This window comes from Corapipo altera, unplaced genomic scaffold (assembly GCF_003945725.1).
Source record: "Corapipo altera isolate COAL_440 unplaced genomic scaffold, ASM394572v1 50, whole genome shotgun sequence".
Lineage (NCBI taxonomy): Eukaryota > Metazoa > Chordata > Aves > Passeriformes > Pipridae > Corapipo > Corapipo altera.
Window position 1 is genome coordinate 9,682,489 of NW_020884889.1, and position 17,659 is coordinate 9,700,147.

Consider the following 17,659-nt stretch of genomic DNA (forward strand, 5'->3'; position numbering starts at 1 on the left):
GGCTCGGGGGACGCGATGTGGCGGGGGCGGCTGCTGGGGATCGCCCTGGGAGTTGCCGTGCTCTGGGCGTCCCAGGCGGGCGCCGCCGCCGCCGGGCACGGCGAGGGGGTGAGCGCCAAGGAGAGCCGGTCCAGCCGGGCCAAGAGGCGAGGGCACGGCGGCGGGCACGACGCACTCAAAGGGTAGGTGCGGGGCCGAGCCGGCCCCTCCTCGGGCCGGGCACATCTGCCTGCGTATGCATGTGTGTGTGTGTGTGTGTGTGTCCATATCCAGTGGGTATGGATATTCACAGTGGGAGCTGGTGGGGGTGGCAGAACTCCCCGACACCCCTTGGGGCTGCCCATGCCGAGGAGCACTTTGTGCTTGGGGGTGCCGGACACCGCCTGCAGCATCGCAGGGTAGTGCCAGGGCACGGAGCCCCGCCACCCTCCCGGACCCCCCTGGGGGCAGGGTGCTGGATCCCCTGCGTGCTGCAGCCTTGCTTCACTTCTGGGTGGGCGATGCTCCGTGAGGTTGAGCCGCAACAGCGCGGAGGTTCCTGATTTATCTTCTAGGAAGGCCTTGGATAAAGGCACACTGCGGGCTTGTGCATTCCTCCTGCATCCCGTACTTCTGCTTCACATAAAGCAGCATAGCAATGAGGCCCGGAGCCCACAGCATGCCCTTTCCATTAGCTGTCCTCTCTCATCTCCACCTTGAACCTTTGGTGATGGGCATCTTCTCTTGCTCTCAGCTGGACTGTCCAGCTCTCTAGTACTCATGTGAATGAGCCCAAACATACAGGAGTTTGATTTCTTGTGAAACATTGTGGTACATGCTTAGCAGAGTGGTTTTTCTAAAGGGTACATCTGTGTCGGGCAAACTTTTCCCAATTCTGATGGAACACCTTTCCAATGCAAAAATAGTTTTGAAGTCAGCCGAAAGGCACTGTGTGCATTTGCAGTTGAAAATCTAGTTCACTGTAAAGGTGAAAAGCTTGTACTATAGGAATAAAAGAGAGGTTTTCTTTTTAAGATGTTCCAATGTGCCTTTTCAACCCATAGCCAGATTTTTTGGTTGTCAGGCAGAGGACAAATGTAGCAAAAATTGTATTAAAATAGTTATGCTTCTGTAAGGGATGCAAGCTATTTTCTTTCTTTTCATCATTTCCTCAAAAAGGAGCTGTTACAACTTTATTGTTAGAGGCCTTGATGAACATGCTTTAACTTCCTCATACTTCTATAGTACTTTTTACCTATATTTGGATTTACAATCTTGGCTTTTTTATGTTGGCCTGATTGGAAAAGGTTTACGTTTGTAGGTCCATATGCTGCAAAAATGGATGCAAGCTGTCAGCACTGTATTTCATGGATCTGATTTTGTAGAATCAGAATCTCTTATTTCATTTCCTTATACCTTGTCACAGACAAGAAATAGTTAGACAAAGGAGATCCAAAGTAGATGTGACAAAAACTAGGATGTGAGAAGGGTGTATAGTAAAGTTTGAGGGACTCACTGCAAGCAATAAAAGATGATAAGGAAGAAGATTTATCAGAAAGCACCTTTATTCTTTAGAGTGTCTTAATAAACTTTCTTGTTATAGAACTTTGAGTTAATATCAAACTAATAAACACCATTTTCTGCCCAGTGGCACAGAGTGTGCCAGCTAGCACACCGTGCTGACTTGGTGGAAGTCAGAGGCACATTAGCTGAGGATAAGATTTCTTTGGTGTATGTAACTGTTACTCTAAACTATGCTGTTTAGATAGTAGTAATAGTGCATCAAGGGATGATATTTCAAGTGTTAATTATTTTTGGAATTTAAAATGGATTAGGGTAAGTAATCTTATGAGTTGATTCTTGTGTTTAACAGGAGCCTTCCATGTTTTGTGTCCATATTACTTTGCAATAATTCTTCCTTTTATTGTGTATTATCTATGAGTTATATATCTACTTAGGTATCTGCAAATCTGGAGATAATGGCAACATCAGTATTAGGTATTCTATATCTTGGTCAGTTATTTGGAATATTACAAACCTGGAGTGCCCCTCGGAAGCAGATTCTTAACAAGGATGTAATAATTTGCCAGATGATCTGAGATACAGTAGACACAAAACAAATTATTAGTTTGATTTCTTTTTAGACCTTTTATGTAACCGCAACTTGAAGCTGAGTGTAGAGTTCCCAGATTGTTTGGAGGACAGTCATTTTGATCATTGTTGGGTGAATCCTGCTGGATATTTCCAGTTTAGAAGTTGTGAGCACTTTCTTAGGTGTGGTACTGTACTGTACAATGTGAATAAAAAGAATTGTCATTTTAACAGACAAGGTTGGAATGAATTCTTTGGAAGGACAGATGGAAAACATATTTTGAATGTACAGGAACTGTATATACATTATTCATTGTAACTGGAGGACTAAAACACTAAAAATATGATTTTGCAAGAAGACATACTATTTTTTTAACTTGTTCATCATCACAAATACATTTGGGAATCTGATAGTTGTAATACAAGTCATAACAGATGCTGGGAAAGTTTATTTTCTTGTTATTGTAGTTGACTAAGACTTTCTTCCTCTTGCAATAAACTCTTGCTCTGATTGTAAGGAGCATGGGGATACATTTTTAGAGAAAATCCTTTACATTTAGGCTTTTCGTGTGTTTGATTATAATGACTGTTGGAAATCTTTTAGCATTTGAAAGTATTGAGGTTAGTCTGTGTGTAAATACTGGTCTTGTACGTTAAAATGAAGAAGCCAAAGATCTGTTTCAATTCTTGTGACTTTTCCAACTTAACATTTTTTACTGCAAGCTGTTGATTGCAGGAGATGTTTGCTTTCCTCCGTGTGACCTTTGCCTCATTGTTTATGCCAGTGAGCTGTCCGAATGTATAATGTGATTCTAGAAGTATACTTTAATTTTAATTATTGTAAATTATTTGGAAATACCTCTTACGTACTCATTTTAAGATTTTAAGCTTGCTGTTCAGGCAGTTTAAATTGATCCAGCTATGAAGGCATTAGAGGTGAAATCCTGTAATGCCATCTGTGTTTGGCCTAAGGCAATGTATATTTATGTGCTGGTGCCTGATACCTCTAAGTGATTAGAAAGCAATCAGAATAAAAACAGTAATTATGAAAAAATATAACTAGATTCTCCATTCATGGAAATGTTGCTGGAATCCATTGTGATTCAGCAAGTTAAAATAATAAGCTGCTACTGAGACACTTATCCTCTGGATCTCCAGAACTTTATCACAGATGTTACTGTACTGAATTATAAGGCATCAAGCCATTAAACACATGCTACCCCTTAAACACCTAAGAATGTGGTGTCAAACTTCTGTAAGAAATAAACCCTACAAAACTGGCCACCAATGGGAAGTTCTTTCTAAACAGTGTATACTTGAAGACAACTATTTCTATGTGTTTCAATCATTTGAATATAAAGGAAAAAATAATGTACTGGTGGTTTAATTGGTAGTTGTCTCAGTTCAAGAAGTATGTGCTTAAAGATCTTAGAATTAATTAGGATTTCCCATTTTCTGATGATGCCAGACAATGACTTCAAACACTAATGAGTATCAGTCAGTTCTTAATATTTTAAGCAATGTTTGTCATGTTTATCAGTCTCTTCTCAGTATAATGGCCAAAGAAAGCAATGATTTGTCTAACAAATAGCAGAAGTTTTGAAAGAACTAAAATTTCTTCAAGATAGCTCAATCGTGACATGTTTCTAATTAAGAGACTAATTAAATGTATTCGTGCAAGAATGATTTAATTTCTTTGTTTTTAGTAAGTTGAAATGATAGTGAATATTGCAGAACAGAATAGTTGGCTCCACAGTGATTCATATGAGTCTTGGATTAAAGCTATTCCACAGGGGACTGAGTTTTTTTGGACCAATTTCTTTTGGTTATCTCAAGTGAAGACCACAGGTTTACTGATATGCTTACTTGAGTAAAGCTGGTCGGATTTGACCCTTTTTATGCATCGGTGCTCCTTGAAAGAGAATAAATCTTACAAATCTGTAACATAATTCTAGTGTTCAGCTATATAATTAAGGCTTCTGGTTTTTGTTTTAAACCAATAATTACCACTAAAAGCTTGCTGAAGGAAAGCAGACTTTCTGTACTGGTAAATATTTGTTTATACTGAAAAAACCTCAAATATTTTTCTTGCCACTTGTGGCCCGCACACCTCTGGGCAGCTGCTGGTGCCACACCTTGTCCGTGGCACTCTGCAAGCAGGAGGCAGCCTGAATACTTGGAAATATAAAACTTAATTAAAAAGAGATGGGGGTTGCTGTAATACCTGATGTGCTGGAGCACTCCCTTGGCTCCCAGGTGGCACAGCTGGCCTCCCTCCAGTCCTCTGTGCCTCACAGGGTAAAGCTTATATGGAGGGTGAAAAACTTCTGCGCCAGCACATCCCAGTATAAAACCTGAAGTCCTTGGCAGTTACATGTAATGTTAAGATTCTGCACCTCTCTGCACCTCTCTGCACCTCTGCCAATGCTTGTGGTGCTGTTTTTTTGTTATTGTATGGTCCTTGGAATTCTAGTTCTGGAGTGAAATGAGTTCATGGATCTTGGCACTGTGTCCCATGTACGTTTCCTTTCTTTCACTACAGTATGATTTGATACAGGTGTAACTTTCTCTGGGGAGTAGGAGGGATGGATGAGGAGCAGGGAAAACAAATAGAACCAAGCAAGAAGCCAGCACAGAACGTATTCTGTGGCTGGCAACAGTTGTCATTAATGCTTGATGAAGGGCTAATATTTAAAGAGGGAGTAACACATTATTTTCAGTTCTGATCCCATAGATGTCTTCCCCTGGCTGCCACAATAGGTTTGGATTACATACTAATACATACATACTGTCATTCTTGTTCTAGTTTCATGTTGTTCTTTGACCTGAAGAAAAACTGTAGAAGGTAAATAATCTTCAGGGCTTCGTGGTCCTTGTACTCTCCATTTAGATTTTTAAATCCTGCCATTTGGACACCATCTCTTTAAAAGGCACAGCCTTAATCCCAATTCTGGTTTATCACTTATGGGGATAGACTTCTGGGCCTGTGTAGTTTGTAGTGCAGAATTAGGACTTAATTGATTTGGGGCATGACAGGGAAAAACCATCCAATGGTTAAAACTCTTGATGAGTACTCTTGTAGTGTCTCACTGGTGAGCCTCTGAGGCACATGTGATTGTTACCAACAGCTTAGCCAGTCTTCCCCAATGTCATCTTTTCTCATTTTGTATTGTAGCTGGACACAAATGGTTTTGAAGTGCCATGTGTCTCTCCTAAATTACATTAAAGAAATACTTTATTGCCATTTGATGGTAGTAGGTCACAAATAGAGCAAACGGAGGAAAAAAGCTACAATAAACAGTGTAGCAGCATTCATGATGCACTGTATGCAACATGAGTGTTTTGGAAATATTGTAAAATTGGCCTGGGAGTCTGAGAAGAAGCAGGTTTGCTGTGACCATGCACCACTTTGCCAATGTTGAAGATCAGGAGGGCAAGATTGGATATAATTCTTTTCCTTTCTTCCCTTCTTTCTTATTTATTTATTTATCTATTTTTGTCTGCACAGCTCTTGGCTGTATCAGGCTGGCCTGATGCACTGACCCAGATGCTGCTGGACCGGTCACAGCTGTGATGGGTTTGTACTTCATGTACAGAGCGAGTGGAGAATTTCACATCCGTTTTGTTACTTTGTGTCCCAGCACAGGAAGGTGCAGTGCGGCCTATCACCTGAGGGGTCCTGTGTAAGGCTGATCGTGGCTATGACTTAATTGCTTGGCAGGTTAGAAACAGATTATCCTACAGCTCGTACTCAGAAAACAAGAGATGTCATGGATTGTACTTCGTGTCTTTCTTTGTACTCCAGGTAATAATTTTCTTTTGTGGATTTGTTATGCAATTTTATAATCTTATGTGTGGTAGTGTCTTTCTGATCTCAGTTTGTTGGTGTTTAGTTGAACATTGATGAGGACAGGTGGTGTACTGTCTTTAGAAACTGGAGGTGTAAAGGGTTGGGGTGAAAAACAGATCAGCACCTGCAGAGAGTGTGTCTGGTTGGAGTGGGATGCAGTAATTTGCAGTTTGCAGTGCAGGTTTCCTGAGAGAATTGTTTGGAGGGGTCATAAGAAACCTCTGGCTAAACTCAGCTGCACTTTCCTCAATCAAGAGCCTCCTGAAGAGTTATAAAAGTAGACTTCTCCCTTGTTGTCAGCAAGCACAAGATACATTTTGTGTTCAGTGGTGGTTCCATAAGTTGTTGACCAGATCCAGTCACATGTGGATCTGTTTGCCATGTTAACTGGGAGAGCTTCTGCTCTGTGTGCAGCTTCACGCAGTGGTGTCAGAACCTATGCTGGGCTTCAGGATGCAGACTTGGAATAAGCACAGGGCTGCTCTCAGTGTATTTGGAGCAACGGGAGGATCACTGGGTTACGGTTTGGCAGGGACAGTCCATCTGTCAACTTCATTTACAGTCATCCTTATCAGATAAAATTGCAGCTTCTGTTTTCCTGTAAGCTTGTTTTCCCTTCCTGTGGTGTGTTTCTCAGCAGTGCTGCTCACTTAGGACAGTCTTTGTCATTCATCTTCCATCCTACAAACTTGAATGTTTAGTATGTGAACTTCAATACAAGTTTTGACAGGGTTCACTTTAAATATGTTCATGGACTCAAGCAACTGTGATTACTGGAATAGTGCTACCCAAAATGAAAGATCTCAAATATTTAGCTATGTGGATCACCAGGAAAACTTCCTCTTGGTAGAAATATAGTAGATATCGGATCATAGGAGGCCATCTCTACTTAAACAAGACTTTAGGAGCTTGAGATCTTTGAGATCTTTGAATGTGAATATAGAAATAGTAAGAAATTAATTATTAGCAATAAGATTGTCTTCCATCCCATCGCTTTTCTTCATCTGCCTGCTGAACCCTACAGATGAAGAGGATAGAGATGCATGTCTGTCACTTTGGTCTTACTCCTCAGACTCAGTAAATATTTTTGTAGAATGGAACAATTGTGGCCTGGAGTGTTTCTGATTAACCATTGCACTGTGCTGGAAAAGATATTTGTAGCTTTTTGATCTTGTATTGTGAATGTCTCCTTTGGTTGTTTTCTCATCCACTCTGACTCTCCCACTTAGTTTTGTTTACTTATTTTAGGATTTCAGACCTACTGAACAGCCTCATTCATGCTAAGATTGAGGCATGAGGAGAATAATTTGCTCTTTTGTGACAGTTCAGTAAAGTTGGGCTCTTCTTTGGAAGGTACACTGGGATGTAAAATGTAGCCTGTCAAATTAAAACCTCTGCCTTCTGGTTTTGCTTATAGAACTTCACTGAAGTATGAAGGAGTTCTAGCTTTTATCTAGAAGAATATTTTTAATGTTGACTTGCTGGAGAATCTGTTGTTTTCCTTTCTACTTCTCATTTTATGAAATGATTCATGACCATTAAAGCCTCAGAAATACCAAATGAAAGCCACAGTTCTTTTGTCTACAGTTTTAATCATTTTCATCCTCTTTTTCAAGCTTCCCTCTCTCTCATGTTTTGCTGGAGGACATCAGAATATCCAGTGATGTTCAGCTGAGGTTTCAAACTAAAATTTGTTTCCTTTCAGGAACATTATTTCCTGTCTCTTTTCTCCTTCTTTGTTTTTTTCCCACTAATTTTCCATCTTTTTCTCTTCCTTGTATACAGAGTAAATTACCAGTGTCTGCTAGGGACAAAGGTGAACTAAAAGAGAGGGGTCGGTATCAGCAGGGTTTTCCTGTTTCCTTATGGCAGAGATGCAGGTAACGGAGCTTTTGAAAACGTGGAATCACTGTCCCAGCAAGGAGAAAGGCAGAGGGTAGGTTACAGTGTGTGGTCAAGGGAGGAGGAGAAACACTGATATATTACCTAAAATAAATCTTCCAGTAGCCTAAGGGAGAGCACTTAACACACAAGTTAATAGCATTGCTTAGCACCTCAGGGCGTTCACTGACAAGTACTGATGGAAGGGTCAGGTTTACGAGGCTCCCTAAAGGATTGTGTTTCCTTCATGGTGGGAATGGTGGGTGGCACCAGCACATCCCACAGCCTCCAGGAAATCCTCAACAAGGGGCTGGTTAGCCCTGGCTTTGGCTGGCCAGTTGTGCTGCTGCTCATCTTGGTGCACAGTGCAGACTGGCAGAAATCCTGAGCTCTCCTCCATGTTTTCCCTTGGGAAATTGTTAGAGGTTTGCCTCTATTGATAGCCATTAGCATCTACATGGTGAGTGTGGGAAGTAGAGCTGGAGATGGGAAGTGGTCTTTCCCTGTTGCCCTGTTGGAAGTGACATCTGGAGAGCTAAGGAGCTAAGCATTGTTCTTGCCCACAGTTACATCCATTTCCCATGGGATGCTGTTTAGTGCTACCAGGGTAGAAAAGGCTATGATTTCTTGTCCTCTGAAAATACTTTTTTTTTTTTGTGTGTGTGTGTGTTTATTTGTTTGTTTTAAGGAAGTACCTGATGGACCTCTCCTGCTTTCCCTCTGTACTTGTCTGGCCCAGCAGATAGTTTCTTGTGGTGGCATACTTGTACTTTATGTGTCTTACCCAGCCATGTAGATTGGGTTTTGAACTGGACCCGTTGACATTCTCAAGTGGAACAATGAAGGAATACATGCCAGAAACGCGTCTGTCCCTGGCTATGAATGAGAACAATGCCTGGCTGTCAGGTTAGATGAGTGTGTCCCTGCAAAAGACACGGTCAGATTTCCAGAGCAAGTGCGGAAGAATTCACTTAATGTCAAATGCTGTTGTTGGATTGCTGTATTTAGCTGTCACAGTGTGTGATGGAGGTTGGGGTTAGAAAAGTGTTCAGTGTTGCTGCAGGAAACTTGCATGTCATTTTGAACTCTTGACTTGCACATAGGCTGGAGCCAAAGATACCCGTAGAGCTGCTTAGCGTGTTATTTTTTCAGTTGGACTGAGCCAGGATTCTGGGACAGCAGTATCCTTACTGTCAGAGTGAGAAATAGTTATCATATTAGGCTCTCTGCATGGCACAGGCTCGCTTATTGCAGTGCAAAAATGAGTACGTCAGATGCAATCCTTTGTATGTAAAAAATATATTTTGCTTAAAAATGCGTGCTTATTCTTGAAAGGATAACAGAAGCTAAATTTTGTGTTTGTTCCAGAATCTAGCATTGTTTCCTAGATTTTCCTTTTATATGATTGAAATAGATGGCTTCAAGAGTTCTCTTAATAATCTTCACTGCATGAAGAAAAAGGGCACAGTGATAAAAAACACCCCATTTTTATAATATTTAGCTAAATAACAGAAAAGCAATCCCTGTTTAAACTATTTGGGGTGCCTGGAAATGGGGCCTATGCATGTTAAATGCAGATGTATGTCTGTGATTTTAGTTCTATCCCATCCACAGTTAAGTTTCTCAGTTTGTGGATGTACTCACTGAAAGCAGTGAGTTCAAAGCACAACCAGGCTTCTTCCCTGGGCTCTTGGTGCAGAATGATGTGTGTCAGGGCTGCAGGTGGCTTGGGACAGCTGCCCATCACGTGCTGTAGCTGTTGGCTGCTGCATCCCATTAGGAACCAGATCTTGCCTTCCTGCTTCTGCTTTGCTTGCAGCTCTGCTGCTCCTCGGAGGAGGGGGCAGGCGCCAGCGCAGCTGAAGGAGATGCTTTAGATATTGACCTCTAATTTGTGCATGAAGTACCTGACTTCTGTCATTTAGGTGAGGAGGGATCTTGAAGGCCATGTGGTCCAACCCTCGCTTAGAGCGGGGTGAACTTAAATCAGGTTGCTCATGGCTGTGTCCACTAAAGTTTGGAGTGTCTCTGGTGATGGAAGTTCTTGGTTATGTGGGAAAGCTGAGTAAAGCTCCAGTGGAGTCAGCAGAGCTCAGTCACTCCGTGTATTTAGTATTTACTCTAAAACACTGAGAAGTTCAGGTAGGTACCTAAGCTGTTTTACAACAAAAGGTATTTACATCTGATTTTGCGTCTCTTGAAAGCTACTAATAAAGGATTCCACTTCACATTCTGGAGCCTTAGCTCCAGAATTTCTTAATACGTTGGTTATCCTCAGACTTAGACAACCACATTTCTAAGACAAGCCCTCCATTTTTTCTGGTGCAGTTTGTCATTCTTTTTAACTCCCAGCGACATGGAAGCATCACTCCTATTTTATGTGGAAATGATCAGCAAATAGTTCTGTACACAGTTTTAGCAGGTACCAGAGTTACCCATGTAAGAAAAAAATATGCAAAGGCTTCTCTAAAAATAATCGTTGGCTGATGATGTTGCTTTAAATTGCATCTCTTCTGCCAGAAGACTGGGTCCCTACATTACGTTAAACATACGGTAGCCACTGCAGCAAAATAATTAATAAGTGTTGTTCATGAAACGTTTTCTTGCAAGAAAGAATAGCTGTGTGTTTTTCTAGGGAGAGGAAAAGTACACTGAGGGAATGATTAGAAACCATTCCCACTATCCCTGCATCTCAGCTCGGCTCTAGCTGGTGATCAGCTGTCTCTCTTACTCACTCAGCTGCTCTCTGCCCACTCTGTCTGGTCTCTGTCTAATTTATTTGAGACCTGTGTTTTGGGTTTGATTCAGCCTGGATTACGCCAGCATTGGCCGGTGCATGGCAGTGCTACTGACAAAATTTCAGCCTGAAGCTTCGCTCACAGCAGTGCCAGAAACTTTTCCTCCCATGGGAGCTGCAGATGGGCAATGCTTTCTTCGGGAGAGGGCTGTAATTTCCTTGAGGGGTCACAGGCAGGGCAGAGTGGGGATGTGCAGAATTAGCAGGCCCCCCTGGCAGGCTGCAGCACGGGGCCCTGACTGTGTCTCTGCTGGGACCCTGGAGGGGACAGTCACAATGCCAGAGGTGCCCCCACCATTCCTGGGCCGGGGGTGTTCTCTGCTGCCAGCTTCACACATGGCTTTTGAACACCTCCCTCCCTTCTCTGGCTGTCACAAACCCTCGCTGCCTCATTACATCTGATAAGAAGGCTCTGCCAAACTTAGCATGATTTGCTTCCCATCAGTTTATGTTTGTGTGCCTGCTCCACAAATCCACCCCCAGTGTCTGGGTAATGATGTGCAGTTTGGGAGAGCCGGGCAGCCAGGCATCCTTGCTGACACAGGGCATTGGAAGCAGGAGTAGCAAGGGAGGGACAGACCTGGTCGGTCCTTTCTGTGAGATGATGTCCGTGTTGCCCCATGGAGAAAAAAGAGACCCTTTATTTGAGAAGGTGTGACAGGCAGCTGTGCTGCCTCACAGTGCTGACCTGGGGCAGGACCACGGGTGTCCCTCTGAAGTTGCTGATGCTGCAGTTCTGCCCAGGCTCCATCCCCACAAGTGGGGATAGGACAGACAAGGCTTTACTTTGTAATGGGGGTGTAGGGTCCCTGTGGTTGTTTCTGAAGAATATCTTCTAATTTGGTGCACATGCATGCCACCAATATCTATGCAAACCTATCACTCTCAAGTGTTAGTTATCACAATTTCCAGATGAACTTTTTTCTCTCTGATGTTCTAAGATTTTTCTAGTTGATGACTAATGTCTTTTGATAATTGCTCAACTCACTTTGCTACTGAATTTGTACTTGTGTATCATTAATCAAAGAGATAGTTTCTTGTTTGCTTTGGACATCTTTGATGAAACTCTGGGCATCAACTATCCTGTCTCAGCACCGTACTATTACAGAAATCCTTTTATACTTTACAAGTTAATTAAGTGACTCTAAAATGAAGTGAAAGACTTGTCTTTTTTTTTTAAATTGCAGAGGGAACAGCTTTGTTCTGAGATGTTCTCTCCCTCCTCTGGGCTTTGGAGTGAAAGGAAGGTGCTATAGGTGGTTTGAGGGTGAATAGATGCATTTTTGCTTATTTTACCATCCAAATCAGGTTTTGTAACAGAACTCAGTTTGTAGTGCTCTTCAGAAAAATGGTTTTGTAAGAATATAAAATACTTCTGTAGTATTTATAGCTTATAGTATCAGCAGGAAAATATGCTCTATTTAACACAACAGTGGGTAACTGTTTAAAGTAAGTACCACGATAGAGCCTTGACAATTTGATTGATGGTTTCCATGACTTTACATGAGGTAAATTGTTATTACCTTGAATACTTTATTTATTTATGGGGATTTATTGCTATAGTGTCTGATCACCTCATAAATATCAATGAATATAACCTTCAAAATTAATTATTTTCAAAGACATTTTACAAATGTGCACAAATTCAGAACACTCCCTCCATCTCAAAAGAGTGGCATTCAGACTTTAATATAGGTTTCTTTTATAAGCTAAGCAGCAGCTTTCTGACGAAAAAGTGTTCCACTGGAAAATGCACTTGTCGGGCTCAAATTGTTCCATGGAAGTACAGTTTGATGACTTTTTAATTTTTTTTTTTTTTCAAAGCTGAGCACGCTGCATCCGAGTTGGAGCCTCTTGGGTGTATGAGCTTAGCTTACCCTGTGGACAGCTTCAAGGCTCTCAGGGTCTCTGACTTCATGGTTGCTGGCACATCTAGGTTTTCCGGAGTCCCATTTTGGAAACGGATTTCTAAAACCGGGTTTCTCTGTGACACAGAAATCTGCTCCTGGCTCTTAACATGGACCAGATGGTCCCCAAAGCCATGTACTTGCTGAGACTGAAATTTGACAGAATATGTAAACATCACTTTATGGTCAGCCCTTTATAGATTCTCCCCAACCGGAATGGGAAATGAGTGGTTTATGCCCGTAGGTTGTAACAGGTAGCAACAAACCCACTCTGTCTGTCTTAATGAGTTCTATTATTTCTTCTGACTGGAGAAGGTGAAAAGCAATCTCACTTGTCTGCTTGCCAGTCTTACTTGGCAGATGATCATGGAGCAACATTTGGCATTGATGAACAGGGAACTCTAGGAAAGTTACATGGTTATAGCCCTGCAGGGAAGTAGCTGACATTACTAAAACTGAATACATTGGAATTAAATGAATAAGACTTTGAGTCTCTAACACTGATTGCAGGAAGAGAAAAGGGCCCTGTAACAAGTCCAATTGTGTTGCTCACATTCACCTCAGTTACCACTTTGTAATTATCCAGAACCAGAGGAAGGTAATGGCAGTGCTTGCTTTGACTTAAATAGTTTCTGGCCAAAAATGTAATTCGAAAGAGTAAGTGTCACAGCAACTGGTGTAATCAGAATACCTGAAACTGCATTAGCAATGCATATCCCTAAATAAATACAGTATAAAAAATTTGTTAATTAGAAAATGTGCATAAAGAAATGTTTGTATATATTGAGATTGTTTGTCTTAAGTTACCTCACCATATGAGGTAACTGTTGTTTACTTAGACATTGCATTACTGGGGATGAAGAACTTTCTGAAAGACTAAAGACAAAATAATAATAGAAAACCCTTCCTAAAACAGCAAACACTTAAATCTGTCTCTAATCTGTATACAATATTTTAATAAAGCAGTTTCTAGAAAGTTTATAGCTAGCTCTAGCTGCATTAATCTATTGGTAATTGCTCACAATATTAATAGGGGTTGTAAAATTTTCCTCCGGTAAGATTATTAGACATAAAACAAAAGAAGGCACATGTTGCCATTTTTGAAGCTATTCTTAGTGGCTTTATTTGCATGGATAGATACATTAAATAAATAGGACAAGATAGATTTAAAATATCTATTATCTGTGAGGGGCATAGAATAATTTCATCTTTTCAGTTTTTACCAATAAAATCATGATAGGAATAGTGTCATGTCCTGTCAGCTTTCATTGTAAAATCTGGTGATAAAGTTATTTGATGAGGTAAATGTGTATGAGAGGAAAGGGTTGGAAAGAAAAAGTCCTGTGGATCCATCATTTAAGGAGGGCAGTAGACCCTTCATACCCATTTCACAGGATCCTGTCGCTCTACATATACCCACATCCTTGATTTTTTTGGTAGTTAGTAATTTACACATTTTGACTCTTTTTTTTTTTTGGCTAAGGTTCTGGTTGGCATGTTTCAGTCATACATACGTAGTTTTGCTCATGGACAAAACAGGGAGCAGTAATAGTGCTTTAGAGAAAAGAAGAGAAAGCAAAATTAAAAATTACTACTCAAAGAGCACTAGATTTCCTCTGTGCTCATTAATGATGATGGATATGGTTCCTTATTTTATATTTAAATGTTAGTTTTGCTCAAAAACCCGTATGGTTAATTCTTCAGATATGGGGTGATATGAGACAAGGTTTGCCCATTCTGTTGCTATTGTTCAGATGTTACTGATTTGATTTGGTGTTTGTAATGTAATCTTCAATTTGTAAAAGTGTATGTTACCTAAAAACCCCAGCCACAGGCATACAGTTCTGTTAAAAACATACAACATTCTAAATGTAATTATTGAAATGTATATTGCAGTGATTTACTTTTTCTGTTTTTATACCTCTACTTTTCCAACATATTGCTGGGTACAAATAAGACTTCATCCTTTTTTTCCCAGGCCAAATGTATGTGGATCACGTTACAATGCCTACTGTTGCCCTGGATGGAAAACTTTACCTGGTGGAAACCAATGCATAGTCCGTAAGTTAATTTAGTTATGTGTTATGACTGAGGTTTATCTTTGTCTCTCTATGTCAGGGTATTTTCAATTGTATACCAGAACTGAAATGTGTTGCTATATGTTTTCAATAGCAGCTGTACATTTCTTTACCATTTTAAATATATTAAGCCAATTTACAAAGTTTTGTGGGCTACAACACAGTGATGTGATACCAGTATTTAACAAAGGAATAATCTTATCCACGTGTTCTGTTTAAGTCTGTGGTAAAGGGTTCCAAGGGGTGTGTGAACTCTCGGGAGTGAGTAGCTGTGGAATATGTTAAGCTATTTAAGTAAAGGGAAGTAGGCAACAGCGTTGGGCCAACAAGTACATTTTCTCTGCTTGTTTGGACCATATCCCTGAAATATATATGTAGGGATATAAATATACATGCCTCATGGTGCTGTGTCCATACTCGTGTGTAACGGAAGAGCATACCAGAAATAACTCCTGAAGGCACTTTGCCTAAGGCTGATAAGACTCTCCAGAGATACTGAGGCAACCTGCTGTCAGCTGGGAATTATTGTGTGTCTGGTGCAGAAATAAAGGAAGCATTGTAATGCTGCCTCAGTGCCATCCTTCCTCCAAGATTAGTCTGGTAAAATGGACAACAGTTTCACTTTTCCAAGGAAATCTCCCTATATCTACTGTGGCCTGTGGCATGTTCCCAGACCTTTTCATAGCAGATAGTGAAGGTCTAGGTTTTAGCTGTCCCCTATAAAGATGCAGACGAACAGGAGGAACTATTTTGGGATCTGTTGTATGCAATTTAATGAGTTTGTTGGTATTTCTGTTATGGTACTGAATTTTCTCTCAGGTGTTTTTTTATGTGTTTGAGGTTTTTGAAACATATTTTAAAGGCATTTATGTTTTCTTTATAGCAATCTGCAGACATTCCTGTGGGGATGGATTTTGCTCTAGACCAAACATGTGCACATGCCCAAATGGTCAGATAGCCCCCTCCTGTGGTTCAAAATCAAGTAAGTATTTCTTCTGTGTCTTTGATATTGCTCTTTTGAGTCTGTGAAGCTACTAATGTATGTAAAATAGTTCAGTGGTCAATATTTAAGACAAATAACCTCTGAGTCACCAGACATACTTTTACCACAGGAAGGAAAGTGTAGTCTCCTATGATGAAACTGAAGAGTGACTCACAGACCAGCTATTGGAGACACTTTCTTTGCCAAATCAAAACCAAATTAGTCTTATTGGAAGCTATTTTCGCTTGGCACTTTGTAACACTAATTCCAGTCTTCCTTGCTTTCTGCAAAATGCCTTACCTCTATTGAATAGTAGACATGCTCTTGTATACAGCACAGAAGTTGTAATGAGGGATGACTCTTGACAACTGGCTGAACTTGACATGCTTTGTAATTCTCCTCTGATTTCGAGGGTTATAAGGCAGACACTGTGCTCTGTGTTACTTACATAGGCCTTACATTTCCTTGCCAGGCTCTGTTCACAACTTCTGAATCTCGTCTTACTTCTGTAGGTACTAGAGGTACAGAGCTGGTCAAGGTTTTTAAGTGGAACACTTTTCATCAGAAAAAAAAAGATGCTCTGAAAATGAAGCTTTTCAGAGAGATGACTTTTCCCAGAAATGTTTGGATTTCAGATTTTCAAGGAAGGTTCCCCAAATCCAGGGAAAAATAAGTAAAATTAAATTCATTCAGTGAACCAGAGAACTCAATGGCTAAACATGAGTTAAGTATTTGATATAAAGTAGGATTTTGCTTGGGATAATATCTGTTCATATCTGAGATGCCAGCTGTAAAGTACTTACTCTGTATTCTCATTAGAGTATGATGCTTGTCTCTTAGAATATAGAAGATTTTGATTTTTATATGAAATATGAAGCTTCTGGAAAGAATTTTGGGGGAAACTGGTTCCCACTGGTTCCCTTTAATTATCTGAACAACATATTAACTGAAGTCAGTGGGGGATGCACTCAGCTGAGGTTTGCTAAATGGTAATCCTTTTAGTTCTGAATACCTTATGAGACTCAATGTGTGGTCTGCTTTGCATCTGTATTTTTTACCTTGCCCTTTTTTTTGCTTTCCTTGTTGATAAGAGTTTTACCACATAACTGACCATTTCAGCTTGTGGTTTCAGCATCCTTTTTATCCAATATTAGTGGAAAAACAAAAACAACTGTGGAATGTAATGGAATGGCATGTACTAAAATGGTAAATATTGTACTTTGTAGTTCAACCCCTTTCTCAGGTTCCTGTGATGTCTGTTAGGGAGAGGCCAGCATGAGGAGGGTATGGAGCTATGGAGTTCTCAAAGAGTACTGGAAGGAGGGTGGGTGCAAAATGCTGCAGAAACGTGTGGTGGAGTGTTCGTGCCTGGGTTTGCAGCTACTGCTTGACTGGGTGCATATGCCTTAGTTTTGTAAGCCAGTAAAGGAAAGTATGACCTTCTCCCAAGTGCCCTTCCGGGTACAGAAGGAGAGATATATCCCTACATCTGTTACATGTTTTGGTACCTTTGTAAAAGGCAGGAATGAGTGGGCCTTAGTATTACCTAACTTTTTAATTTTGCCACACTGAAGTATTTTATGAGTCAAGAGACTTAAAAATGAAGTATGAGTAAAGTCACAGTTCTTCTTGTGGTTCCTTCTCTGAAATATTCTACAACTGATCTCCATAGTTTTAGCCTTCATTGGAGGAGCACAGATAAATGGGTGCAGGACTTAACTACAGTTTTTAATCAAGCAGCTTCTTAAGCCTGTGTGACATAGCTAATTTGGTTGTTGACAATTACTTCTCCTAGGTATGAATATTCTACTAATCATAAATCTTATTCAGTGCTGACATTATTTTCCTTACATTGCTACATTGGTTTTCCTACTTTTAAGTGTTGCTTAACACTTTACAAATAGACTTAGCAGTTGGCTTGTAATAGGTATGGTTTATATCTTGTTCAATTTCTGCAATAAATTAAGATACATTTTGTGTATGTGGTTACATCCCCTTTGTTTATTAAAACATACCAATTCTAAAAGCAAAAATGTCCTTAAGCAATAGAGAGAAAAGAGTCCACTGCTTCTGTGCACTCTTGTGTAATATTTC

The 17,659-nt window shown here is 40.5% G+C and overlaps 1 protein-coding gene across 2 annotated transcripts in view; it reads left to right on the forward strand.

Annotated features, from left to right (window-relative positions):
• Positions 1–17,659, forward strand: part of FBN1 (fibrillin 1) — a 147,172-nt gene continuing 129,513 nt past the window's right edge. For both annotated transcript variants that reach the window (XM_027644223.1, XM_027644224.1), the window contains exons 1-3: positions 1–182; positions 14,484–14,566; positions 15,467–15,565. In XM_027644223.1, the coding sequence (XP_027500024.1) occupies positions 16–182; positions 14,484–14,566; positions 15,467–15,565 (349 nt within the window). In that variant the 5' untranslated portion in view covers positions 1–15. The remainder of the gene's footprint in view (positions 183–14,483; positions 14,567–15,466; positions 15,566–17,659) is intronic.